Source organism: Sinocyclocheilus anshuiensis, unplaced genomic scaffold, assembly GCF_001515605.1.
Source record: "Sinocyclocheilus anshuiensis isolate Anshui unplaced genomic scaffold, SAMN03320099.WGS_v1.1 scaffold1037, whole genome shotgun sequence".
NCBI classification, from domain to species: Eukaryota; Metazoa; Chordata; class Actinopteri; order Cypriniformes; family Cyprinidae; genus Sinocyclocheilus; species Sinocyclocheilus anshuiensis.
This window is the reverse complement of record NW_015555773.1, coordinates 807,522-835,505: the sequence shown is the minus strand read 5'-3', so window position 1 is coordinate 835,505 and position 27,984 is coordinate 807,522. Positions and strand designations below refer to the sequence as shown.

The 27,984-nt window shown below is 40.3% G+C and overlaps 1 protein-coding gene across 1 annotated transcript in view; it reads left to right on the top strand.

Annotated features, from left to right (window-relative positions):
* The window catches only part of LOC107674452 (probable E3 ubiquitin-protein ligase HERC1), a 55,237-nt gene that overhangs the window by 2,152 nt on the left and 25,101 nt on the right, over nucleotides 1–27,984 (top strand). Inside the window, 37 exon segments of the mRNA XM_016468427.1 lie at nucleotides 447–1,390; nucleotides 1,467–1,562; nucleotides 3,555–3,749; nucleotides 3,850–4,161; nucleotides 4,272–4,368; nucleotides 5,071–5,214; nucleotides 5,378–5,505; nucleotides 5,655–5,799; nucleotides 7,930–8,101; nucleotides 8,314–8,448; nucleotides 8,948–9,113; nucleotides 9,206–9,331; nucleotides 9,423–9,635; nucleotides 10,350–10,502; nucleotides 10,623–10,755; nucleotides 10,844–11,035; nucleotides 11,278–11,493; nucleotides 11,608–11,781; nucleotides 15,290–15,404; nucleotides 15,494–15,614; nucleotides 15,807–15,981; nucleotides 18,266–18,548; nucleotides 18,956–19,076; nucleotides 19,177–19,228; nucleotides 20,571–20,839; nucleotides 20,941–21,165; nucleotides 21,565–21,685; nucleotides 21,777–22,014; nucleotides 22,699–22,868; nucleotides 22,954–23,109; nucleotides 23,188–23,294; nucleotides 23,380–23,490; nucleotides 23,589–23,759; nucleotides 24,602–24,841; nucleotides 24,986–25,069; nucleotides 25,840–26,369; nucleotides 26,644–27,419. Of these exon segments, the coding sequence (XP_016323913.1) occupies nucleotides 476–1,390; nucleotides 1,467–1,562; nucleotides 3,555–3,749; nucleotides 3,850–4,161; nucleotides 4,272–4,368; nucleotides 5,071–5,214; nucleotides 5,378–5,505; nucleotides 5,655–5,799; nucleotides 7,930–8,101; nucleotides 8,314–8,448; nucleotides 8,948–9,113; nucleotides 9,206–9,331; nucleotides 9,423–9,635; nucleotides 10,350–10,502; nucleotides 10,623–10,755; nucleotides 10,844–11,035; nucleotides 11,278–11,493; nucleotides 11,608–11,781; nucleotides 15,290–15,404; nucleotides 15,494–15,614; nucleotides 15,807–15,981; nucleotides 18,266–18,548; nucleotides 18,956–19,076; nucleotides 19,177–19,228; nucleotides 20,571–20,839; nucleotides 20,941–21,165; nucleotides 21,565–21,685; nucleotides 21,777–22,014; nucleotides 22,699–22,868; nucleotides 22,954–23,109; nucleotides 23,188–23,294; nucleotides 23,380–23,490; nucleotides 23,589–23,759; nucleotides 24,602–24,841; nucleotides 24,986–25,069; nucleotides 25,840–26,369; nucleotides 26,644–27,419 (7,777 nt within the window). The 5' untranslated portion in view covers nucleotides 447–475.

The window sequence follows — 27,984 nt, the reverse complement described above, 5'->3', positions numbered from 1 at the left end:
AATTTTTTCGTGAACACAGGGTGTTTCCCCCCCCCCCCGGATTCTTTGATGAATAGAACGTTCAGAAGAGTAGCATTTAATTGAAATAAAATATTTTGTAACATTATATATGTCTTTTTTTTTATTTTTTATTTTTTTATCAATCTAATGCATCCTTGCTGAATAAAAATATTGATTTCTTAAAAAGAACATACTGACCCCAAACCTTTGAACAGTAGTGTAATAATTGCCTGTCAATAATATCATATCATAATGTAGATTAATATCAAAATAATAATTTATTTGTGCGTGCCCATTCTCCCTATTTTTTTAGTATTTAGATTACCTTTGTCTCTACAAGTAGTATAGAATGTTTATATTGACCATTTATTAACATAATTGACCCATCTTTATCAAATATTAATATTGCTGCATCCCTAGATTCACTGTACCTCTTTATCTCTCAGATGTGACGGTAAGGTTGTAAGGTGGCACCATGGCTGCGATGATACCACCAGTAAAACTAAAATGGTTGGAGCACCTCAACAGCTCCTGGATCGCTGAGGACAGCGAGTCCATCTCCACCCGTGAAGGCGTCGCTCTGCTGTATGGCAAGCTGCTGGCCAATAAGGAGGTGGTTCTTCTCCCTCAGCAGGTGCTATGTCTGAAGGGCCCTCAGCTGCCGGACTTTGAGCGAGAGTGTCTGTCCAGCGACGAACAGGAGCATTATCTTGATGCGCTGCTGGCCAGTCAGCTTGCTCTGGCCAAGACGGTGTGCTCAGATTCGCCCTTCGCCACTGCCCTACGCAAACGTCTGCTAGTACTGCAGCGGGTTTTTTATGCACTCTCCAACAAATACCATGACAAGGGCAAGGTCAAACAGCAGCAGCACTCGACCGAAAACACTCTGGGTTCTGCGGACTTGCAAGCAGTTAGCGAGCGGCCGCGCTCTAGTACAGACGCCCTCATTGAGATGGGCGTGCGAACGGGTCTTAGTTTGCTCTTTGCTTTGCTCAGGCAGAGCTGGACGCTTCCTCCAGCCGGTCCAGGGATCAACCTCTGCAACGATGTCATCACCACAGCCATCGAAGTGGTGGGCTCCCTTCCGCCGCTCTCCTTGGCCAATGAAAGCAAGATTCCACCAATGGGTTTGGACTGCCTGGCCCAGGTCACCACGTTCCTGAAAGGAGTCACCATGCGCAACTCGGGGGCCGATGTGGTGGGGAGGAGGCTGGCGTGTGAGCTGCTGCTGGGATTGGCAACGCAACGAGGGTCCCTGCGCTACCTGCTGGAGTGGGTTGAGATGGCCCTGGCTGCATCGGCCGATGTCAGCAACCTGAAGCAGAGCCAGGAGGGGCTGATGGGATACGACTGCTTCATGAACATTCTGATGCAGATGAGGCGTTCACTGGTACATGCTCACTACAACACTCGCAATTTGTTTTACATAATGATGTTGTTAAATGACTGAATGTCTGGTGTTGTAGGGTTCGTCTGCTGATCGTAGCCAATGGAGAGAGCCGACCCGCACACCTGATGGTCTCTGTTCCCTATACGAGGCTGCACTTTGTCTGTTTGAGGAGGTAAACTACAAATATAAATATATTCATGTAAATTTGTTGTATGGACAAGAGAGGGCCATGTCATTTTGCACATGAATCACCCAATGAAAAACTATGTTATCACAATGTGTGGTACTTTGATACTGTTTATAACCATGTAAAGTCAGACATTTGTTAAAATCTGATATGATAAATAATCGTCAAAAAAATTTTTTATTTATTTATTAGAAATTGAGTCATTTATTAAACCTTTAGATCAAATATTTTTTTTAAATCTAAAAACAATTGCATACGTTTTTTGAGTATCATATCTGATAAATCAGGCTTTTGTGGCTCTTATAGTGTGAGATAGGAGAATATGGAGCTCAGACTTTTATTCAGAGTCACAAACTGAGCAATAAATATGCAATTTGGTGCTGTTGGTGATGTTTATCTGAAGTATATCATGCAGAACGATGATTGAGAGTTGTACAAATAAACATTCCGCATAAGCCTTATATTTGATAGATTTTAAGATGATTTATCTATTTGGTATAGATTATCCTTAACTTACATTTCTTCAGTCCAGTAACTGTTCATATTCAAATAGTACTAACAATATACATTTTATTCTTTATCTCATAAAAAATAGTAAAGATTTTACATCAAAAAAGACATGTGTGCCATGACCTGAAGAAGTCCATTTTTAGAATGACACTAAAAGTCCTTTAACTTGCTAAAAAAAGTATAAACTATTAGTCAGACAGAAGGCATGTAGTAGACTGACAAAAGGTTTTTCATCAGAGTTTTGATCATGTTGATAGAGGCCTTAAAATCGTATGTATCAAATATGATACAGTAGGCTTTATTGGGTTAAGAAAACAGAACTATTTAAATGTTATCACCCTAGTTTTGTTTCAAATGTAGGACGTCTTTCATAAGGATTTTACGCATTCAGTTCTTTCGAGTTCTCAGGAGTCCAACTGACCAATTGTTTATGACCTAGAATAGAGTGAAATAGTTGTAATATTTGGTGATGTAATTTGTCCGCATAAAAGAGTCTTTGTTATTTTCTGTTTATTCTCTTATCTTTTAAAGGTAGGCAGCTGTTGCCAATCCTCAATGTATTACCATTACAATACATGTAACTCTGGACCAAAATAAATGTAAATCAGTTAAGCCACATTTTTATGTAGTTGGGGGTTCGTGGGATTATGTTGACATGCTGTGCAGCTAACTTTGCCCTTTCTTAAATAGTACTGCTTTCAGATTCTTATGATGATACCCCCCAAGGCCAAACTCTTTTTCTGATTGGACTAAACATCACCTTAAGCAGGATAATTATTTTTACTTATTAAATCTTGGTGCATCTATGAAAAGAGCATGCACAACATGCTCCTGCACCTAAAACAGTACATAAGAAAAGTTATGATGCTTAACTAACCAATATTGGGGTAAAACCAAAGTAAGCACATACAGTTTAATAGATACAATTTCAGAGTCCTTTCGTTTACATATACAGAAGCGGTTTATTAATAAATCAAATAAAGACAAACCACTCACTGCTCTTGGCAGGACCACTTTAGCTGTAATAGGCAATTTGCAGCCAAACATAATTTTGATTATAGACCTGCTTTTCAGTCAAACTCGTTCTTATTTACTTTTTCAGTCATAATATATGAATGCGTATCAGTACAGACTTGAAACAGTTAAGAGATTTGCTTGCAGTGTATATTTTCCTTGTACTTGTTCTTGGTTTCATTAGTTCTGTGAGCGTCCTCCGATGCTTGTAATCCAGTAAATCCAGTTTTAACTGCCAAAATTAGAAGAGAAGAGAAGCTGCTTTAAGATGCATGCTATAACACGCTGCACAACAAATCAGTCCTGCTGTATCTAAAATAGATAATTAGGAATATGTATCATACAAATTTTTTGCATTAGAATCGTTTTTTTAATTTATCAAATCATCCTGTGGGCTAGAATTGGGCCATGTGTTTGACACTTTAACTTCATTTTAAATCGATTTCCTGATAGGTGTGTCGCATGGCTTCAGACTACTCAAGAACTTGTGCGAGTCCAGACAGTATCCAGGTGGGTGAGGCAGCCATGGTATCTGAGACCTGTGAGGTCTATGTGTGGGGCAGCAACAGCAGCCACCAGCTTGTAGAGGGCACTCAAGAGAAAATCCTCCAGCCCAAACTCGCTCCCAGCTTCAGTGATGCACAAACGGTAGAAAGCAATTTCATATTAATTATTCATACAGTGTCAGTGTTAGCATCCTTCTTTATGCTCACAGTGAATGCTTGCTGACCACATCTCGTGTCTTCAGATTGAAGCTGGCCAGTACTGCACATTTGTCATCTCCTGTGATGGTTCAGTCCGAGCGTGTGGGAAGGGCAGCTATGGGCGCCTGGGACTGGGTGACTCAAACAACCAGTCCACCCTTAAGAAGCTGACCTTTGAACCTCACCGTGCCATTAAGAAAGTTTCATCATCCAAAGGCTCAGACGGCCACACGTTAGCCTTCACTAGCGAGGGAGAGGTGTTCAGCTGGGGTGATGGAGACTATGGCAAACTGGGTCATGGCAACAGCTCTACCCAGAAATACCCCAAACTAATACAGGGCCCTCTACAAGGAAAGGTACTAAATTCATGCAGTAGTTATGCATCACTTAATCTTTTTGAACTCTCAGAATGTACCTGTGTTTTTAAATGATTAATGTCTTCTGCTGCTTGTGTGTTTGCTTGTAGGTGGTGGTTTGTGTTTCAGCAGGGTATAGACACAGCGCTGCAGTCAGTGAGGATGGAGAGCTCTACACCTGGGGAGAGGGTGACTTTGGTAGATTAGGTATATAATTGTCTATATATTATATTTATTGCACACATTCGTTAAAAAAAATGTATGGCTGCTGAAAATTCAGCTTTGCCATCACAGGAATAAAATACATTTTAAAATATTTTAAAATACTAAACGGTTATTTTAGATAGTAATAAAATATTACAATATTATTCCTTTTACTGCATTTTTTATCAAATAAATGCAGAAAAATATGTTTTATATGTCTAAATACATCTTTAGCAATCACATCATTTATTTCGTGGCACAAATTGATTGACCTCAAGCTGGCAGCCAATTAGCTTGCTTGAAATATTCTGGTTCAGTGTTCACTGTAAGCTGGTTCTGCAGCGTGCTATCAGAGTTCCTATAAAAACCCTCCACCTCCCCCAGCTCCACCTGTGTAGATCTGCTAAGGGATTTTGTATGCCTATTTATGCAGCAGCATATCTTATATGCTCACAGCAGTATGTCAACAGATTGGCAAGAGCAAGTCCATACTTGCTCTGCTCCAGCAGTGAGCGTAGAAAACCTAGAGTGCCAGGACCATTTACATTAACATTGTCATATCCATCAACATGCTAAAACTTGTGATAGTTGTTGTGATAAAAATACATATGTTTGTTAACTAATGCACATAACATTTTATCTTGCATCATTTTGTGTTGACATTTGTATTTATGTATCATTGATTTTGTTTGTCTACACTTGTAGGTCATGGCGACAGTAACAGTAGGAACATTCCCACGCTAGTGAAAGACATCAGTAATGTGGGTGAGGTGTCCTGTGGAAGCTCCCACACCATTGCGCTGTCTAAAGATGGACGTACGGTCTGGTCCTTTGGAGGTGGAGACAATGGTGAGTTAAGTTAACCTACGTCACTTGTTCTTCTGAAGAGACTTTTGAAAGGGTCCTACTGTATTTGTGGTGTCAGGCACGCACTATACACTTTGTTGCTGTGTATATGTGATAATAAAGATTAATGGAAGACTATTACACCTTCACTGTTGTTTATCTGCAGGGAAACTGGGTCATGGTGATACCAATCGTGTGTATAAACCCAAAGTGGTGGAGGCGCTCCAGGGAATGTTCATACGCAAAGTTTGTGCTGGCAGCCAGTCATCTCTTGCCCTCACCTCTACTGGTCAGGTATGAGACATTGCTAAGCCACTATTTATTAAGTTTTGATGATAGATTACAAAAATAAGGGCAATTATGAGTTCATGTTGATTCTAATGTCTCAGTGTGGTGTGTATATTCATTATAAACACACTGTTATCTATGTATTCATTGTGCAGGTTTACGCTTGGGGCTGTGGTGCTTGTCTTGGCTGTGGTTCATCGGAGGCCACTGCGCTAAGGCCAAAACTGATTGAGGAACTTGCCACAACCAGAGTGGTAGACATCTCCATAGGAGACAGCCACTGCCTTGCTTTATCACATGGTAAGGGATCACTGCAAACCACTGAATTGAGGACACAAATCTATGGGTCTATCTGGTATGCTTAAGTGTAGGGATGTAACGATTACCGGTTTGACGAGAAATCGTGATAAAATACCCCACGGTTAGTATTACCATTTCATATTTTAATTATCACTATAACCGTATTCGATTACCGTGATTTGAACAGCTGAGGATAAATAAATACTGTACTGCACAGGGCTCCAGTGTGCGACCAAATGGACGCATTTTGAGATCATTTTTTCTGCAGGTGCAACTAAATTTTGTGTGCGGTCACACTGGCGCGACCACCGCATTGTTTAACTCATAAGCGCTGCATTTCTGTTGCATGTGAGAAACATCAAACGACAAACGAAACTGAAAGCATAACGAAACCGCGCGACTCGTTTGAGCTGCGGAGCGCTTCGAGTGTAGAGCCTGGTTTATACTCGCCGCGTCAGGGGCGCGAAGCTGCGTGCAGCAAAAATGACGCGAATATTGAGGAAACGATGGATGGGTTTGTCACCGACAGCAAGTTTCGTTTTACTTTTCTTTTTGTTTTCATTTTGAAAAGCTTGTTATCTTTGCTGTTTACATTTGCAAACCTTACATTACGCTATGGAGGCTCTCTTTTTTATTTATTTGATTCCTCAGTGTTTGCTAAACGTTCTGTAATTTATTAGTCAGTATATAATACAGCATGTGGTGTATATGCCATGCCTCGTCTTATTAGTTTTTGTTAATACTAAATGTTTTATAAGATAGTTTGTCATTGTATCTTACTGTTGTATTGTTGTTATGCTTTTTAATTAAGAATAACAATGAATCCATCTTTTGTTTTAGTCTTAAAAAGTGAAAGGTGTGTAGATCAAAAAACGGACCGAATTAGCATGCCCTGCTGTAAATTTTGACCAGTTGATGAAAAACAAGCTTATGTGGATTCTACACATTTAAACAATAAGGTATCTAGTATTATTTATGGAGCAGATAAATACATATAATCATTTATTAATCAATTATCATTTTGACTTTTCTTTATTTAAAAGCTGAAATGTGAGGTTTACCATTTATGAAAATTTTTCATAGCTTTATTTGAACATTTACATTAGATATTTGAACATGCTATTAGATAAACTGTTGTCAGTCATGTTGTCATTTAAAATCCGGACATCATTGGCAATGTTATTGTTTTAGTTATGCAAACAAAAACTCATTTTATTTGTTGTTTGTTGATTTTAAATGTAAAACTTGGTGAAATGATTTGTGTGTCAGTACTTTTCCAGCACATTGTAACAATACCGTGATAATACTGATAACCGTGATCATTTTGGTCACTATAACCGTGATAAGAAATTTTCATACCGTTACATCCCTACTTAAGTGGTTGGTAGTGCAACAACATGAAAATGAAATGAAAATGAGGCTGTAAGGGATGGAAGTACAGTGCTTTCAATAAATTGTGCTATTGTTTAACAGCATACCAATTGTTCATCTGGCAAAATGGCTTTCATAAAAAACCTTCAGTAGACAAAAATTTAATAAAACAGTTTTAAAAAATGAATACAGTGAATGCCAATGTAAAGACTAAGTCTCTCCCTCACAGCTTCATTGCCATCTGTGTTATATTCAGTATGGCACCTAACCTGACTAAGGTCTATACAGTGCAGTTAGTTTTGTGATTCTCACTTTAATATTTTCACTTTCAGTGTATTGCATAAAGCATTATAGAATTCTATTGTAAACTCCGTAAACAATGGCTGGTGATTAGGTGCTGTTGGTTTGTGAGTCTTCTTGGGGCTGTACTGTAAGGGTTGTGTGAACTGTAGTTTGTGATAGTGGAGAGAGAGAGAGTGAGAGAGAGAAGGGGGTCAGATTAGTAGCAGAAGGGTATGTGCTGAGTCAGACTCAGATAAGGTGAAGAAGGCCTCACACATGATGTCACAGACAATTTGACGCTGTGTACTTAAACTGAACATGTGCTGTTCACGTGCATTGCGAAATGGCCATGCTAGTCTCACACATCTGATTTTAAAAATGCATAAAGCTGAAATGTGACTCGTAAAATTATATGCAGTAATGATGAATAGTTGCTCTTTCGTTTCATTTTTTTCTGTGTGGATGTTTTTGTTACAGACAATGAAGTGTATGCCTGGGGGAATAACTCCATGGGTCAGTGCGGTCAAGGGAATTCCACTGGCCCAATCACCAAACCCAAGAAGGTGATTGGTTTAGATGGAGTGGCCATTCAGCAGATCTCTGCTGGCACCTCCCACAGCCTGGCATGGACTGCCCTCCCAAGAGACAGGTTAGCAAGTCTGTTGAACCCTTTTATGATCTTTACGTTTCAAATAAATACACAATATATTTAATATGCATTTGTGCCATTAAGTTTGTTGATTCCTATGGCAAGAAGTTTTTTTCTTTTTTCTTTGTCTTGTTCTGTTTTTTCTTCTTTCTTATAATGAATTTTTCGACATTTCCATATCTAAGCTATTAATCTTATGTGTGTGTATACAGGCAGGTGGTGGCCTGGCATAGGCCATACTGTGTGGACCTAGAAGAAAGCACTTTCTCTCACCTGCGCTCATTTCTGGAACGATACTGTGACGGTATCAACAACGAGATCCCACCGCTGCCTTTCCCATCTTCCAAGTATGTGTTCTGCCACCACCATTGACTTTACTCAGGATAGCACCATATTTAATTTTTGACAGGAATGAAAATGAGGCTGTGAGAAATAGAAGTATAGTGCATTGAATGGATTGTACTGTTGGCATTCTGAAAAACAAAACAAAAAAGTTGACAAAACTCTATAAAACAGTTTTGAAAGTTGAGAGCTGTGAAATTCACTTGATCTAGGATCTTTATACAGTCTGTGCCATTGTAATTGCAGTAAATATCTCCTTTACAGCCTCATTTTCATCTGTGTAAAACTCAGTATGTTGTCTAACCTGACTAAGGTCTATAGACGAGTGAAGCCTGCCTTGTTTTTTAAATGCATTAAATATCACTGGAGAATTAAAGCTGCTGCTAATGTTGTTTATTTGAGATCAAGTTTCTATTGATTTTCTAACCCATCCTAAAGGAATTAAATATTAAGTGTGTGTATTCTTGCACCATCGAGGGAATAAATTTGTTTTTGGGCCAACAGGGAGCATCATAACTTCTTGAAACTATGTCTACGGCTCTTGTCCAATCACCTGGCTCTAGCGCTGGCGGGTGGCGTGGCCACCAGCATCTTGGGACGGCAAGCGCGGCCACTTCGCAATCTGCTTTTCAGACTGATGGATGCGTCAGTACCGGATGAAATCCAGGAGGTCTGTGTTTGCTTGTGTTTTTCCACATATTTGTTGCTGTGATGGTTTACTGTGGCCTGTATTTTTCTCTGATCAATGTTTGCATTTTGTAGGCTGTCATCGAGACTCTGTCCGTGGGAGCGACGATGCTGCTGCCTCCTCTGAGAGAGAGAATGGAGCTACTGCACTCGCTCCTTCCTCAAGGACCAGACCGCTGGGAGAGCCTCTCTAAAGGACAGGTACAAGTTTGTGCCTGCTTGTAAAGAATAGACAATTTAAGTTAACTTACAAAAGCATCTGTCAGTCATATGTGTGTTTTTTCTGTCACAGAGGATGCAGCTAGACATAATCCTCACTAGTCTTCAGGATCACACCCATGTGGCATCTCTGCTGGGGTACAGCTGTCCTCCAGATTCCTCTGAGCCTCCCACTCTACCCTCTGACTTTACGCATGTGCCTGGCACTCATTCTGATACACATCCTGACACACACTTGGCTGAGATCCTCATGAAAACTCTACTCAGGAACCTGGGCTTTTATACGGTCAGTTCTGCTGATAAAGATCTTGAGGCTGTGTTTGCGCTGACAGCCAGCTTTGTTTTATATTTTTTTATCTTGATTTACACGCTTATGTTAAGTTATCGTGTTGCCAGCAAAATGCTTGCTTCACTTCGAGACTGTCATCACTAAAAGTAATTATAATGTGCAGTTTAGTAAGTGACTCAGATGTTGATTCAGTGACCACTTTCATGGATTCAATTCAGTTCGTAGAGTAAAGAATTCATCAGATTGATTCATACCAGTGACTCTTGTTTTTGAAACCTTTTTTTTTTGAGTCAATACGCTTGCCTGTTTCTGCATGCAACCTACAAAGACAACTCAAAAGAAATAAATGTTTTTTGCCATTATTTTTCCATGCATATATTGTATATGTATACTGTGTATATTCGGGTTAATTATTATTTGATTTGCTGTGGTGCATGTCAATCCCTTATGATATTTTTGAGAGCAAGGGCATGCAAAATATGTTATATTCGGTGAGGTTCCACTAAAGCTCTTATCAGCCTAGTGCGTCTTGGACAGGTAAAAATGTAAACACTGTCTTAAATGAATGTAAACTGTTTAGAGATGAGAAATTGGATATGGTACCATATAGTATCTGTGTGTTACACGTACAGTAGGAATGCTACATCTGATATACACTTCTGAATGTCTTCTCAACCTGTTTTCCTGTGTGTATGTGTGTTAACCTAACAGGACCAAGCTTTTGGAGAACTGGAGAAGAACAGTGATAAGATCTTGCAGGGAACATCTTCGTCTGATAGCAGCCAACCAGCTCACCTCCATGAACTGCTCTGCTCTTTACAGAAGCAGCTACTGGCCTATTGCCATATCAGCTGTGTTACAGAGGTACATGCACAACCAAATACATATACATATCCACACACAAATTTCATTCTTGGAAAAATCATGTGTTTATTGGGTCTGAGTGGGCTGATTTACTTCCACATGTTGATCTGTGTTTTTCAGGGCTCCAGTAGTGTGGCCCTCTTCCACAAACACCTGCAGTTATTATTGCCTCATGCCACAGATATCTATAATCGCTCCGCAACTCTTCTGAGAGAAAGCTCTGGAAATGGCAGCGTGCGTGAGAAGCTACGAGGTATATCAATGTACACTCGCATTTAAGCTAAACTCATTATCTAAATGCCAATGGACCTGCTAATTTTGCCTGTGCTTGTTTGTGGCAGATGTGATCTACATGTCTGCAGCGGGCAGTATGCTGTGTCAGATTGTGACGTCCTTGCTGTTGTTGCCTGTTTGGGTGGCACGGCCATTGCTCAGTTACCTCTTAGACCTGCTTCCCCCTCTGGACCGTCTCAACAGACTTCTGCCTGCCGCCACACCTCTGGAGGAGCAGGAGCTGCAGTGGCCACTACATGGTCAGATTTTCACATTCATATGATAAATAGCTAATTTAAGTTTATATTATTAAAATTACAATACTCACACGTGTATGTGTATATATATATATAACTTTAATCATTTTAAGCAATCTTGTGTGCGCCCCATGGGAATTTGCCCATCCCCCTGTTTGAGAGCCACTCAACACTCAAGAACCACTCTTCTCTCATTCAGTTACTTAACTTCTTAAGACTATTTTTCCTTACCCTTCTTCCTGTAGGCACTCCAGATCTGGTTGATCCAGTATGTGTGTCAGGACCGGCACAGTGCTGGGTGTGGTTGGTGGATCTGGAGCGTACTGTAGCGCTGCTGGTGGGACGTTGTCTCGGAGGAATGCTGCAGGGAGCCCCGCCCTCACCAGAGGAACAGCACACTACCCATTGGCTCAAAACACCGCTTTTTAGTAACGGCTTGCAGACTGATATACCCCAGCTTGGTATGCACATGCACTGTAATTCCCATTATAAATAAATCTCCTATTTTGTTATGAAATGTATGGAAGTAAAAAATGTTTTTGTTAGTTAAAGCTGAAATGGTGTATGTGTTTCAGATGTGTGTATTAGCTCTCTGCTGGAGATGGCTCTGTGTGGAAATGAGGAGCAAAGACCATTTGACTGTCAGTTGCGTGCTGACATGAGTGTGCTGGTTGATTTGTCCCTTGGATCAACTAAAGAGCCCACACACAGCTTGTGGACAAACATGCAGGACTATGCCATCAGCAAGGGTACGACACAAAAACAGAACATATATTGAGGAATATGGAAAGAGTATTAAGAGTATAATTGATTCACTGATGATTAGCTTTACCTAAGTGCTAAGTGCTTGTATAGTCTCAGAAGTCACACATTAACCTATGCAAACCTTATAATGGTTTCTATTTCTGTGGTATTGGGTAGCCCCACCCACAGTGAAATCTCACCGGTTCAAAATCTCACTACACACAACTTTCTCAGTCTCGTTGCGCCTGATTAGGCAAGGCAAGTTTCTTTATATAGCACATTTCATATACAATGGTAATTCAAAGTGCTTTACATAAAAGGAAGTAAAATAACCATAAAAAATAATCACAACAATAAAACAAGGAATTTAAAAACTTTTAAAATTATTTAAAAATGTATTTAAAATTAATTTAAAACAGTTAAAAATAGGAAATGATTATATATAAAATACAGTGCAATCAGTTCGGACGTAGCACAGTGCTCATTCAATAAATGCACAGCTAAACAGATGAGTTTTGAGTCTGGATTTAAATGTGGCTAATGTTTTAGCACATCTGATCTCTTCTGGAAGGTGCAATCAGTTCGGACATTGCACAGTGCTCATTCAATAAATGCACAGCATGTTTTAGCACATCTGATCTCTTCTGGAAGCTGGTTCCAACTGCGGGCGGCATAATAGCTAAAAGCGGACTCACCTTGTTTTTTGTGAAACCTTGGTATTTCTAACTTGATCCTAATGATCTGAGTGGTCTGTTAGGTTTATATTCAGTAGCATATCTGCAATGTATTTAGGTCCTAGGCAATTGAGTGATTTATAAATGAGTAAAAGTACTTTAAAATCAATCCTAAATAACTGGAAGCCAGTGTAAGGACCTGAAGAATGGAGTGATATGCTCAGATTTTCTGGTTTTTGTCAGAATACTGGCAGCAGCGTTCTGGATGAGCTGCAGCGGTGACGTATTAAACTGAGACGATGCGCATCAAAGTTTTAGTGGAAAAAAATTGTTTCAAACAGTCCTTATCTCTGCTGAACAGTAGCGCTGACGCACACCTGTTAAACGCAGCTCAGTTGTGCAGCGTGAGAGAGATCGAAATTACAGAGACATGCAAGTAAAAGTGTGGAAAAACAGTCTATTTCGTGCACAATGTCCATTAATCGCAAAATGCTTTGTTACTTTTTAATAAACAAAGTATCAGCTTTAACGAAATTCAAACAATAAATACAGTTTTGGCGCTCTTTAATGCGGCAGGCGCAATCGCTTTAGTGCCTCAGTTCAAGCAACAAGTGAACCCATTATATCTTTCTCTTTACTACTGTAGTACATAATGAACATGAATTAGCATCAAAACGTAGCCTATTTTATAAGAAAGCCTACAGTACAACTTACTGAAATGTCTCATGTAAAAGCTCATTCAGTGTTTTAAACTGCGGAAAACGTGTAAAGCTTGTAAACATTGCAACGTAATATACATTTACCTCAGAATAACCATTCGGTGTCCATAAGCTCATCAGTCAGCTAGAAAACTAACTATAAAGAAGAGCATTTTGCTATATTTATGCGCTATTGGATGTTAATATTTTTACTTAACCTGTTGTGTACATGATTCATGTATCATGATACATGAAAATTGCATTTTACTAATGAAGAAAAACAGACATGAAAGACATATGACAACACTTATAGGATGCACTGAGGAAGAGCCCAAACTACACTCAGTGGTCAAGTGATGCTTATTGTCCATGACATTGGTACAGATTCTGTGTCATGAACAATTCTTTGTGACTATATATTTCAAGTTGGAAAAGACGTTTAATTCCCACTTTAAGTGAACCTTAGTTCCCAGGTCATCTACAAGATCGATTAAAATGCTGATAAATTCAAGAAAAGATGAGACATAATCACATGAAAGTATGAAAATAATAAATAATAATAATAAAATTAATAAAACACCTTTATTCTGTGGCACCTAAAAAAATAATTTGGCGCCTACATTTTTTTCTTATAGGAGCCAATGGCTCCTTACTCTATTTTTTTGTTTGGAGCCCTGTAATTCTTGCAATGTTTTTGAAATGATAGTATGCTGATTTAGTTACTGCTTTGACATGACTACTGAAACTAAGGTCTGTCTCCAGAATCACACCAAGATTCTTGACTTGATTTTTAGTTGTTTGACCCCTAGAGTCAAGGTATGCATTCACCTTGAGAACATCATCTTTGTTTCCAAATGCAACTTCAGTTTTCTCCTTGTTTAACTGAAAAAAGTTTAGGCACATCCAACTGTTAATTTCATCAATGCATTGGCAGAGGGAGTCAATGGGGCTGTAGTCATTTGGCGATAAGGCTAGGTAAATTTAGGTATCATCAGCATAGCTGTGATAGGCAATTTGGTTCTTTCTCATTATTTGACTTAATGGGAGCATATACAGGCTAAACAGGAGCGGTGCGGTGATTTAAAAACTACCTTTTCAATAATCTTGCCTATAAAAGGAAGATTTGATATTGGTCTATAGTTGCTCAATATGGTGTTATCGAGATTGCTCTTTTTCAGAAGGGGATTAACAACTGCAGTTTTCATGGATTTTGAAAAAAGTCCCAGAAAGAAGTGAGGCGTTCACCACTTCTAAGAGATCTGCTTCTAAACAGTTAAGCTCACTTTTGAAAAAAGATGTGGGAAGTGTGTCAAGATAGCAGGTTGACGATTGTATGTTGTATGCTGAGGGGGTCCGTGATGATGGTCTGCTGTGTGTTCCGCCTGTTTTGGAAGTCCAGCATATAACTTTGTTTGAAGAACCGCAATCCTTTGTAGATGTCTGTGGCAGTTCATGCAACAAGTAGATTCCACAAGAGGCATTTTCTTTCTTGTCTGTTTGAATGTAGGCAGCTGTGTTGTCCCGTCTCCAGAATGTAAGCTGGTGGCAGTGGAAGGCAAAGAGTCTTCTTTTTCGTAGTATTATTCCAGTCCCGAAAAGTTTTTAGTTTAGTGTTTGTGCCAAAAATGTGTTGTTTGAGCACTGTGCTGATCTGCTGAAGTTAAAATCTTAGAAAAATCTGAGAAAAGTACATAAACAGGGAGAAAAGCGCGGCGCAGTAAGCAAGAGTGTCTGAACAGTAGCGAAGCCGGAAGCAGAATCAGATTAGGACTTTGTGTCAGTTGTCATTTCTTTTAAATAAATCCATTTGTGTTTCTGAAAGCAGTTTCAGAATGTAGAAGTTCTGTCATAATTAAGCTTAGATCCCTGTGATGGGGCAGAGTATTTTTCCATAATTATTGCTTTGAGGTTACAGTTCAATAAAAAAGAAATTAACATTCATATTCTGTTATGTTACAGCTGGCCATAAACCAGATCTTTATGGCACAAACTATCCTAACTTTGCAGTAATTGGACTTTATAAGAAGTTATTGGTTAAAAGCAGAACTAATTTTGCCATTAGCAATATCCACTTTTCATTTGTGCAAACAAATGTCTTAGATGACATGTTAATTTAGTCTTTTGTGTGTGTGTTTGTGTAGATTGGGACAGTGCATCATTGCCGAATGAGGCTCTGTTAGACACAGTGTCCCGCTTTGTGCTTGCTGTCCTGCTGAAACACACAGGGCTGCTGGGACAGGCGTGTGGAGAGGGGAGGTATGACATTATATTCTACATAACTTCAGAGAATACTACACTGTGGACACTAATAAAGAATTTCTTTCCTATTTTCTGTCTTCCTACAGATACCAGCCATGTAAACTCTTGGCAGAGGTGTATCGCAGTGTGTATAAGGTGCGGAATCGCCTCTTGGCTTGTAAGAACATGGAGCTCATCCAGACCCGTTCGTCATCACGAGAACGCAGAGTATGACTTTTTTTTTTTTTTTTTATTATATTATCAATGTAGCAGTTTGATTGAAAGCTTAGGATCTTTGAAGAAAATTAAATTACAAATAAAAAAAACCACTTTATGTTTTTATGTAAGATCCTAGAAAAATCCTAGAATTTTAATGTTGGATCCCATTATATGTAATGCCATTTCTTTTCCTGAGTGCAGATCTCTGATAATGTGGACTCTGTGGAGATGGACCCACAGGAACACTCTTTCACCCGAACTATAGACGAGGAGGCTGAGCTGGAGGAGAGAGACAGAGAGAGAGAAAGAGAAGAGGGTCATCAGGAGCAGGAAGATGATGAGGAGGAAAGAGAGCATGAGGTCATGACCGCAGGAAGTGAGTTCTGACACATTTGTGAAGGGCATGTGTGTGTGTGCTGATGTTGGCTGATGCTTTGGGTGGCATTGAGCAAAGTTGTCACTAGGGGTGGGCCATATCATCCCATCCACGATAATACCGGTATAAAATTTTACATGATAAAACAGTGTCATATCGCGATATCAATGATATAGCGACGCGATGACGTATGGCGGATATACCTTCCCTAGCGCGCACAACAACAACACCCCAAACCCAATAGGTGTGTTCGACTTGAAGCAGCGCTGCGCAGACTAATCGGTGTATGACATCAAAGTATCGCGAGAGTGGTTCTAGAGCATATTCGAGTGCACACTCTTACCTTCAAAAATAGGCGAAGCGCATATCTTTAGCGAAGCGGCGCGGAGAGCCGCTTCTGGGACGCTTCTGAAACGTGACGCAGCTCTGCTGGTGTAAACATTAAGCATTGACTAGAGTGGCTGCGTCGGAGCCGTAACATGCCGCAGACGCGTGCAGTGTAAATAAGGGGTAAGTCACTCTCGCGGTATTTTGACGTCATACACGGATCGGTCTGCTTCAAGTCGAACACACAGCTGCTGCTGCCACCTTATGACAATAGATTTACACTTCAAATTAGGTAGTCTGTCATTGATGACAGTTGCTCATTGGAAAAAGATGGAAAATGCCCTTCATTTTGTTTGCACTAATAAATGCTGCTGCCTGCCAGCTGCAATCACTAATAAAATGTTGTTCCATGTTTTTTTTCTATATCGTCATAAATATCTTTATCGCAAATATTCTTGAAATATCGTGATATAATTTTGAGGCTGTATCGCCCACCCCTAGTTGTCACACACATTCTTACACACTTTTCTTTCCTTTTTTTTTAGATCTTAGTTATTACACCTAAAAATTAATATTCGTTAATTGTTTATTTCCCTTCTTATCATTCTAAAACCATATGATATATTTAGTGGAATAAAACAAAGAATTTTTACATGGCTGTCAAAATCCATTAAAAAAATAACAGCATATACTATAGGTTTGGAATGACATGAGGGTGAGTAAATAATGACAGTTTTAAAGGGGTCATATGATGCGATTTTAAATGTTTCCTTTCTCTTTGGAGTGTTACAATCTCTTGGTGCATCAACTTCGCGCTGTCGATCGTCGGATCGGCTTTCACTGTGGACGAAGCGGAGTCCAGCCTGGGGTCGTCACATGTGGTTGCCGCAAGCCCGCCAGCCGCTCACTCTAGCCGCAGGCCTCCGCTCACTCAAGGCCGCCGTGTGTGACGCTGTGTTTTGTCGTGAAAGCGAAACTACTTTGTTGGCCTTCCAAAAGAGGACATTATAATTTACTGTCCTCCTAAGAGGACAGTATAAGTCATTATAATCCGTAATTATGTCCCCACTGGATGCAACAAATGCCTCGTTTATAATGGGTTTTAATGTTTTTGTTTCGTCGCTCCGGCCGGACAGGGCATCACAGTATGGTAAGGGGCGTAACATTTCCGTCACACGCTTGAGGTATTCAGCCAATCACAACGCACTGGATAGCTGGCCAATCAGAGCACACCTCGCTTTTCAGACCGATGAGCTTTGTAAAAATCGACACGTTTCAGAAAGGCGGGGCATAGAGGAGAAACAATAATGTACAGTATGTGGAAAATAATGTGTTTTTTTTAACATTTTATTTAACCTCCTTACACCAAATACACAAAATAATGTTATTTTTAGCAACATCATATGACCCCTTTAATTAATTACTTTATTACTTTAAAGATATATTTAAGAATTGGTTTGACTTATAGTCTAAATTGCATTGTGCTAGAACACACCACACAATATACACTACCATTCAAAAGGTTCTTACTGTCCTTTGCTCACCAAGGCTACATTTATTTGATCAATAAACAGTAAAAACACTAATATTGTGAAATATTAAATAAAAAAAAAACTGTTTTCTATTTTAATGTATTTTTAAATGTTATTTATTCCTGTAATGCTCAAGAAACAGTTGTGCTGCTTAATATTTAAGTTGAAACCATGATACTTTTTTTTTTTTCAGATGATTACAAAATTCAAAAGAACACCATTTATTTGAAATGTAAATATCTTGTTTGTTAATGTGAAAGTCTTTAGTTTAATGCATCCTTGCCAAATAAAAGTATTCATTTCTTTTAAAAAACATACTAACTTTTGAATGGTAGCATATACTAATAAATAACTTCGTTAGCGTCATGCTTCTTGGCTGCTTCCCTAACCTGGCCGCTCTGTGTCTTATGTCTTGGCGGACACAGAAATCTTTCAATGTTTCCTATCAGCACGGGAAGCAGCGCGAGGAAGGGACCGAGATCGAACCGGAAGCATGAGCGTACAGGAAGAGCCGGCTCAGCCCGGTCCGGAGCGCAGGAGCAGCACGACCCCTCAGGACGGACAGGATCTTTACACCACCGCATGCAATGCTGTCATCCACCGCTGTGCCATGCTCCTGCTGGCCGTCAGCACACCGCTCGCCCAGAACATCAATCAGCAACCCCTGACAGGTGGGGTCAGCCAGGACGGAAGCGGGTTTATGACGAGGTGAGTAGCGTCATCAGTACATTTAGCTGATTTAACATGTGTAAGCATGACTTAAGTCTTTTGAATCATAACCCTTGTCTTTGGAGCCTGAAGGCCTCGCTGAACTCATTCACCTTTCCAGTCTGCTCCGGCGCTGCCAGTCCTGCCCAGGAATGCCTGACCTACTTTTCTAGATTTCACATTATGCAGTTGCAAGAGACCTTGTATGCTGCCCTAATTTTGAAGAACCTTTATGAGCTGACCCAATTGCAATTAAAAGCAGCGGTTACTCTGATACATAATTTCAATAAACAAAAAAACATTCTTCATTAGTGGTATTAATTTATATTTAGGTCACATTTTAATGACACGATTATGTTATGTCCGCTCACAGGACATGTAACTTCCCATTTTCATTTTGTGTGTAGGAGTGAGAGCCTGTCGGCAGAGAGTCGGTCCATCCAGAGCAGTCCCAGCTACAGACTCACAAAATCCAGGAGTGAGTCTGATCTCTCCCAGCCAGAGTCTGATGAGGAGGGATACTCACTGGTGAGATGTGTGACACATGCACACACTGCCTTATCTGCTTTGCTTGATATATAACTATATCAATTGCAGTTATGTAACCTGTCTGTGTGACCTGTTTCAGAATGTGAGGAGGAATGTGGATCTGGATTTAGCTTTCACTCCTAAAAAAAGAGGTAACGCCCGGCCTTTAACATACTGAGGCTGTAGCAGTGGGACATACTGTACTACTCTCTTAATCTGTATATTTGTGCAAAAGTCTGTGTACACATGTAATGTGTCTCTGACAGCTCTGTGTGTCTGTCTATTTTTTTCTACGTTGCTAAATGGGTCCATGAAATAAGATGACAGTGGATTCCTGCGGGCATCTTTATAGCCTCTTCATGCGTTGCCAGATTTATTCCCCAAGCCCAAAATGTGCCACAGCAAATTTGTTTCTATAAAATACTACTCACATAATACTTATTCCTTATTCTTATTCATGTCCAGGCCTGCACACAAGAAAAGCGCAGTTTATGACAGAAACTATCTGTCCCGTTCACATTTCACCTGTAAATCATACACTTTTTTTTTTTTGCTGGAAATCTGGCATCAGTTCTTGTGGCCTTTATTATAAAAGGGGGGTTAAAATAAATGTAGACAAGGATTTGTTCGAGCAGTAGATTATAGGATGCCATTTAAGCTGCTTTTGCTTTTATTTTCTTATCTGTATGTACTGCAAACAGTCATAGCTACAGATATTAGACTTTTTTTTGTAGTACAATAAACAGCAAGTGGGAGTTTGCAAATTTTTTGATCTACAGTAGCCTCTGTGTCTGGGAGGCTCTGTCCCAAAATATGTTGATAATGTTTTCAGCTACTAATAAATAGTTTCTGAGGCCAAATCTTACTGTTTTCAAATCTTTTCCATAGATTTTCACTTATAATCAGGACTGAAAATGTGAGAAAATCGATGTGTTGAGAATTAGAAACTGCATTAAAACACACCTAAACCAACTAATAAAGGTCTTTGAGATCTTAAAAATTACAGGCATGTGTTGGAGCAGATTTGAAACTAATTTCTTGAGGAACACAGTTGTTCAGAATCAGGATTCAGCATCCACTCTATTGCTATGAGTGTGTCGCAGAATGAATTCTGGCTTCTTAGCAAAATATGGCATTCACAGCACTTCCAGCACACTCGGTGGCTAAATTTGCTCCGTTGTTTTCATTCATTAGTGGAGTAATGTAGGGAATAGTGAATGAAAATCAAATGTGACTTCTTCGGGTCGGAGCTGAGGTTGTGCTCAAGTGACCTGAGTTCATCTGCTTTGGAGTACTTCATATACTCATGTCATACAAATAGCTCTCTTCACAGAAAAGAAACATTTGTTTCATAGAAGCCACACGAGAAACAAAGCAATACTGTATTAAGCATAAATGTACATGGCACACAAATTATATAATTTTCGAATTACATAATTTTAATGGTTACATTATACTTTATTATTGGCCCATTATTTGTCTTGTGTTTTCAAGGCTTTCTGTACAGTTCTCCAGACTCTTCTGCTGATTGGTTTGGAGGACGCTCAGCTCGCGAGTGTTTGTACAGCTCTCCACAGTCCTACGAGGAGTCAGACCTCGATCTGAGCCATTCATTCAGGCTCCATGCACTCATCGAGAACATAGTGAACTTCATCAGTGGAGATGTTGGGAATGCTCCTGTGTTTAAGGAACCAGAAGAGAGTGTGTCCACCAGCCCACAGGCCATTATTATAGCCATGGAGCAGCAACAGAGTCGAGCAGAGGTATGTTCTGACTCTTTATTTGTCAGATGCCTGTCTTCACTTCCACCCGCAGACTTTGTTTATCTTGTGCTTTTATGATTGTGTTTTGTGTATTTATATAGTTGCGTCTGGAGGCCCTTCACCAGATTGTGGTGTTGATTTCTGGGATGGAGGAGAAAAGCAGTCAGGCAGGCTCTGGAGGTGGAGCTGGACGCACAGGCTTCAGTTTTCACTCTGCCTCTCTGCTAACATCAGTCAGACTGCAGTTCCTGTCGGGATGTTTTGGCCTTGGTGCTGTCAGCTATGGGGGGCCAAAAGGGGAGAGTGTCCAACTGCACCATTACCAGGTAATTGTTACATGGATCTAATCTTAGACTTGTTTCAGAAGTACTGAAGAAGTGAACATCTTTGTTTGAATGTGTGTCATACATTTCAACATTAATTTATGACCATTATCAGTGGATAACAAGCAACAAATTGAGTTTTTAAACATAGTTGATCATCTTTGTAGGTCATGCTGGCTTAATATGTGCTAATTTATGCTAGAATGTGGGCATAATTCCTTACTGAAAAAATAGCTATAAAGACCCATAAAATTGATCGGCATGTCTGTGAGCAATTCAGTCTTCTTGCTTTAACACATATTGAACAATAAACTGGGTTTGAAGAACTGAAATGTTATGATAAATAATTTTGAATGTCATTATTCATGCTTTGCTCTGCATGTCCTTTATCTGTCCTTGTAGGATGGAGTCAGAGCAGTCAAGAAAAGTTTACAGATGGACATTCAGACAGCTGTTCATAAGATTTATCAGCAGCTGTCAGTCACATTAGAGAGAGCCCTGCAAGCAAACAAGCACCACATAGGTAATGTATTTGAGCACACATTCAGTATATTCATTCATGTAGCATATATTATGCTGAACGTACAGTATATTCATAATGTGTGTGTTTACAGAGGCCCAGCAGAGGCTGCTGTTGGTGACGGTCTTTGCTCTAAGTGTGCGATACCAGCCTGTCGATGTATCATTAGCCATCTCCAGCGGTCTCTTGGATGTTCTCTCTCAGCTTTGTGGAACGGAAACCCTGCTTGGACAGACACTGCAACTCCTGCACAAACCTGCAGGCTCTCAGCTCAGCACTGCCCTCAAAGTGGCCAGCACCAGACTGCTACAGATACTAGCCATCAGCACCGGGTACAACACAGTTCTCTCACAGATTGTTAAAACCTGGTTTTTCATAGCTGATCTGAACCTCAAATGCTGTGTGTTTTAAATTATGATGCTACTCCGTGAATGTTCTTTAGACCCACTGTGAGATTTTGGCATCTTGTTTACATTACCATTCAGAGGTTTGGGGTCAGTAAGATTTTTTTAAGAAAATTAATGCATTAAATTCATCAGAAGTGACAGTAAAGACTTTTACAGTGTTACAAAAGATCTATTTCAAATAAATGCTGTTCTTTTGAATGATTTACTCATCAAAGAATCCTTACAAATGCCACAAAACTGTTTTCACAAAACTATTAAACAGCACGAGTGTTTTCAAATGGTTCTTGAGCAGAAAATCAACATATTGTTTCTTTGAAGATCCACCTTTGCCATCACAGGAATAAATTACATTTAAAAATATATTCAAACACAAAGCAGTTATTTTAAATAGTAATAATGTTTTACAATAATACTGTTTCTGTATTTTTGATCAAATAAATGCAGTCATTGTGAACAAACATAAAACATCTTACCAACCCCAAACTTTGTAGTGTAATTTATCAGAAGGTAATTAGGTTTGTTTGGTCACATCACACTGTTTATATCTCTCTTAGCAGGAGCACAGAAGACAGATTCATTAACTCTTGCTCTTTCCTATCTTTTCATCAGGACATATGCAGACAGGTTGAGTCCTAAGGTGGTCCAGGCTCTGCTGGATCTTCTGTGCAGTCAGCTGAAGACTCTGCTGGCTCAGGCTTCTGGAAGCACGCTCAGTGCAAGTACGGAACTGCAGGAGAAGCCTGACGACTGCGCAGATGCTCAGAAAAAAGATTTTCGAGGTAGGACAATTGCAGGTCAACAGCAACATGCTCAGTAAGTTACTTTATTTAGTGTTTTTTATACATTGCTTTTATTTTGGTGTAGCATTGTTACGTAAGAGACACACAGCAGAGCTGCACCTCGGAGACTTCTTGGTGTTTCTGCGGCGAGTCGTCTCTTCCAAAGCCATTCAGTCCAAGATGGCCTCTCCTAAATGGACTGAAGTCCTTCTCAACATTGCTGCTCAGAAATGCTGTTCAGGTAGTACATCAATGTCCCGACCACATCGTCTTGTCTGTGTGCTAGTTGTTAGATTAGTTAAATGTGTGTATTTTTCAGGCATTCCGTTGGTTGGTAATTTGAGGACACGGCTGTTAGCTCTGCATGTTTTGGAAGCTGTGCTTCCTGCCTGTGAGAGCAGCGTGGAGGACCATCAGATGACCCAGGTCTAATTCCACACACCTCTGCTGTGCTCTTTTTTTTTTATCATGGATTATGTGTTGCAGAGTTTAATTTGTCTTTGTGTGGTAGGTGGTGGAGAGGTTGTTCTCACTGCTCTCGGATTGTATGTGGGAGGCACCTGTTGCTCAAGCCAAACACACCATCCAGCTGAAAGAGAGAGAGCAGGAACTCAAACTACAGGTGAGGGAGATTCAGTCAGTCAAGTGTAAGAGGTTGTAATGCTTTCAAATGTACTCATACCCAATGCCTTTAAATGCCATCTTTGTTGGTTGTTTTAGGGTGAATCAGAGGAGGAAGAAGAAAATTTGCCTATCCAGGAAGTAACCTTTGACCCTGAGAAGGCACAGTGCTGTGTGGTGGAAAGCGGACAGGGATTGACACATGGCAGTGGAGGCAAAGGTTATGGCCTGGCCTCCACTGGCATTTCCTCTGGCTGTTATCAGTGGAAGGTTCTACACACTTTTTTTTACACTAACACCGTGTCTACACCGGACGCGACAGCTGTCGTGTCGCGCCGCGCCGCAACAGCTAAAGTCTGTCTACACTGGACGCAACAAAGCGACCGTTGAAAATCATTTGAAATTTGTGTCAGTACATCATAAATAGAACGCAGCAGCAGTTTACTGTCGGGAATTTGTCGCGCCGCGCCACACCGCATCCAGTGTAGACAGTAATAGGTTCTATTGTATTTTGTCGCGTAAAGCCGCACTTTACACCATGTCCGGTGTAGACATGGTGTAAAGTTCAGAAGTTTGGGGTCAAGACTACACTATTTGATCAAAACAACAGTAAAAGCGGTATATTCAATATTAAATATATTAAATATTGTGAAATATTTTACATATCTAAAATAACATCAATTTGAAAGATTTTTAAAATCTAATTTCTGTTATGGCAAAGCTGAATTTTCAAGTCTTACCCTTCATTCACATGATCCTTCAGAAATCTTTCTAATATGCTAATTTGGTCCTCAAGAAACATTTATTATGTTAAAAGCAGTTTTGCTTATTAATATTTTTGTGGAAACTGTGATACTTTTTTCAGGATTCTGTGATAAATAGAAAGTTCAATAGATTTAATTTGAAATAGAAATCTTTTGTAAAATTATGAAAGTCTTTGCTGTCACTTTTGATTAATTTAATGCATCCATGTTGAATAAAATTATTAAATTCATTTTTAAAAAGTCTTACTGACCCCAAACTTTTGAATCAAACTTCATGTAAGCCAGTAGCACAATATGTGCATTGTGTCAAGCTGTGTGAGTATAAGAGTGTGTATGATTTGTTTTCAGTTCTATATCGTGAAGGAGAATCGTGGAAATGAGGGAACGTGTGTAGGTGTGTCACGCTGGCCCGTGCATGATTTCAACCACCGCACAACAGCCGACATGTGGCTCTACCGCGCATACAGCGGCAACCTCTACCATAATGGAGAGCAGACCCTCACACTGTCCAGCTTCACACAAGGAGACTACATCACCTGTGTGCTGGACATGGAGGCCAGGACTGTGTCCTTTGGCAAGAACGGAGAGGTGCGGTGCGGTGCAGCCCACTTACAAACACACAAATACTCAACCATTTTACCAACTTGCATATCAAAAGCTGAGCTGTAATACACATTAACTGTCTTACGTCATATGTGCTTGTGTTCTAAACCACGTGGCTCTATGTGGCAGGAACCCAAACTGGCCTTTGAGGATGTCGATGCTACAGAGCTGTACCCTTGTGTTATGTTCTACAGCAGTAACCCCGGGGAGAAGGTAAGACACAGAAGTGCTGATGTTGATGTTGATTTAAACTCTGTGGTCTTCTGTTTATCTAAAATAACACTGATGAACTCTTCAGACTGCATAATCATGTTGGTGGAAGGTCAGTCTAAACTCTGATTGCTTTACCTTAGAGGTGGGCAATATATGCACAAAAATTATATCATGATATTTGTAAATCTTTTGGGTCAATAACAAAATTGATGCATTTTTCTATTATTTGAACAGTCGCATACATGGCTATGAAACAAATTTATGAATGTGCATAATTTTTCAATCCAAGTAATAAAGCTTAATATTTTACATTTAATTTTTAGTAGTTGTTTTTAATTTTATGTGCTTTTTTCATTTTAAATAGGTTTTTTATTTAATTAAAAAATATTATTTAGGTTTAATTCATTTTTATTTCAGTTTTAGTTAATTTCATTTATTTCTATTTAGTAATTTTATTTCCTTAGCTTAAATTTATTTTATGCCAAGGTAAGGTAACATTTTCATCAAATATTTATATTTTATTTCATTTCAGCTGTATTTCAATTAACAAACATTTTTTTATTAGTTGTGGTTTGTTATTGATGATAATTTTGATGAATTAGATTTTTTTTTTCTTTTTTTTTTTTTTTTACAGATTCCTTAACAGTTTAGTAGAATGCAATGGTAGCACTGCCATAACAGTGATATCAACAAAAATGTATACCGATTGACAATTTCCTACAGTTTTCTACAGTGTTCTAACCAGTATATCACCCACCCCTTCCCTGCAGGTAAAAATCTGTGACATGCAGATGAGGGGCACACCACGTGACCTGTTACCTGGTGACCCAATCTGCAGCCCTGTGGCCACTGTCCTGGCGGAAGCCACCACCCAGCTGGTCCGTATCTTACACCGTTCAGAGCGCTGGACCCAAACTATCAACCGCAGCATCCTCCAGCGCCTCCAGCAGATCAGGGGCTGCCTGCGAGAAGGAGCTCCTCCAGCAGGGGCCACCAGACTGCGCAAGAGCCTCTCGGCACAGAGCAGAGAGGAGCAGGACGAGAATGAGGAAGAGCGAGAGGAGGAGAGAGGAAGAAGCGGACGGCACACGGCGGCCGAGCTGTCGGAGGCGCACCTACGGATGCTGTGCCACCAGGTGTGGCCAGTGTTAGCTGTGATAGGTGGAGTAGATGGTGGGTTAAGGATGGGGGGACGGTGTGTGCACAAGCAGACGGGGAGACACGCCACTCTGCTGGGTGTGGTGAAGGAGGGGAGCACATCAGCTAAGGTGCAGTGGGATGAGGCGGAGATTACCATCAGGTGAGAGATTGGGTATCTGTTTGAGTGATTTATATGAATGTGAAATTGAGGCTTTTGCTTCGCTCCTGCTCCCCAGAGCTCTCCTACTTTTCTGCCTTCTGCTCTCCTTGGTCTCTTTATCCACTTTTCTTCCTCCCTAATCATTTCATTGACTTTTTCCTTTGCATTAGCTCCATGACGTTGCATGTTCCCTGGCCCTCCTCCCTGCTCCCTCACTTTCTCTCTCTGTCTCTTTCTCTCTCTGTGTTTGGTTTGTCACTCCTTTTCATTGAAGCTTCCCCACTTTTTGGTCGCCCAGTGACACACCGTTGTACAACTTGGAGCCAATCGAGCCTCTTCCCTTCGACATTTCACGTTTCCGCGGACTCACTGCGGCTCTGCTGCTGGACCTCACCGCCCTCGCAAGCCTGCAGGACGACGGCTCCAAATCTGCCTCCGGTCGGCGGCACGAGAGAAGACATCGCCACGAACCCCAGGAAGGACGGGAGAATGAGTCGCGCACCAAACCGAAAGAGGGGACGGGAGACCTGCGTGTATCTCACAGCTTGGATGAGGTTCGAGCTCGAGCTCCGCCCAACTCTCACTCCGAGAGCGAGCTCGCTGCCTACACACAGGATGCCACACAGCAGACTCCAGCGGAGGGACGGCGCAGGCTGCAGGAGATGGTGGGGATGCGCTCGCAGGAGGCGGCTGCGCAGATGGAGGTGCATGCGGTGCAGTTGTCGTATCTGTATCTGGGAGCGATGAAGACCCTGAGCGTACTTCTGAGCTGCAGTAAATACGCTGAGCTGCTGCTGATCCCCAAAGTCACGCCTGACAGAGGTCATAATGCGGATTGTGCCAGCCCTGGGGTGAGCGTGTGTCAGGAGGAGGCGGAGCTGCGATCGGCTCTGCAGTTTCTGATGCGACACATGGTGAAGTGGGCGGTGATGAGGTCGCCCATTAAAAGGGCACTTGGGCTGGCAGACCTAGAAAGGGCGCAAGCTATGATCTACAAACTGGTGGTCAACAGCCTACTTGAAGAACAGGAAGGCCACAGTTCTAAACCAGGTATATCAGAAAACATAAAACAAACCTGATACACGTAAACTGACTTAATCTACACTACTGTTCAAAGGTTTGGGGTCAAGATTTTTTGTAATATTTTTGAAAGAAATCTCTTATGCTCACCAAGGCTGCATTTATTTGGTTAAAAATATGGTTAATGCAGTAATTTTGTGGAACATTAGAATTTAAAAGAACCATTTTGACTACCTTAATATACTTTTAAATGTAATCTGTTGGTAGATCTGATTTTTCAGCAGCCATTACTTTAGTCTTCTGTGTCACATGATCCTTCAGAAATCATTCTAATATGATTTGAAAGTAAAAAAAGAAAGAAGAAAAATAAAAAAACACAATTTATTTGAAATAGAAATCTTTTGTTTTTTTGACACTGATTTTAATGCAACCTTTCTGAATTAATTTCTTTAAAAAAACGGTAGTTTTATAAACTGGTAGTTTATAAAGTCTTGACTGTACAGTGTAATTGCTGCTATCCTTTACAAATATTGCTTGATATTTTAATATTATATATGACGCCAGTGAAATAAAAAAAAAAATCAGACCTTCCCAG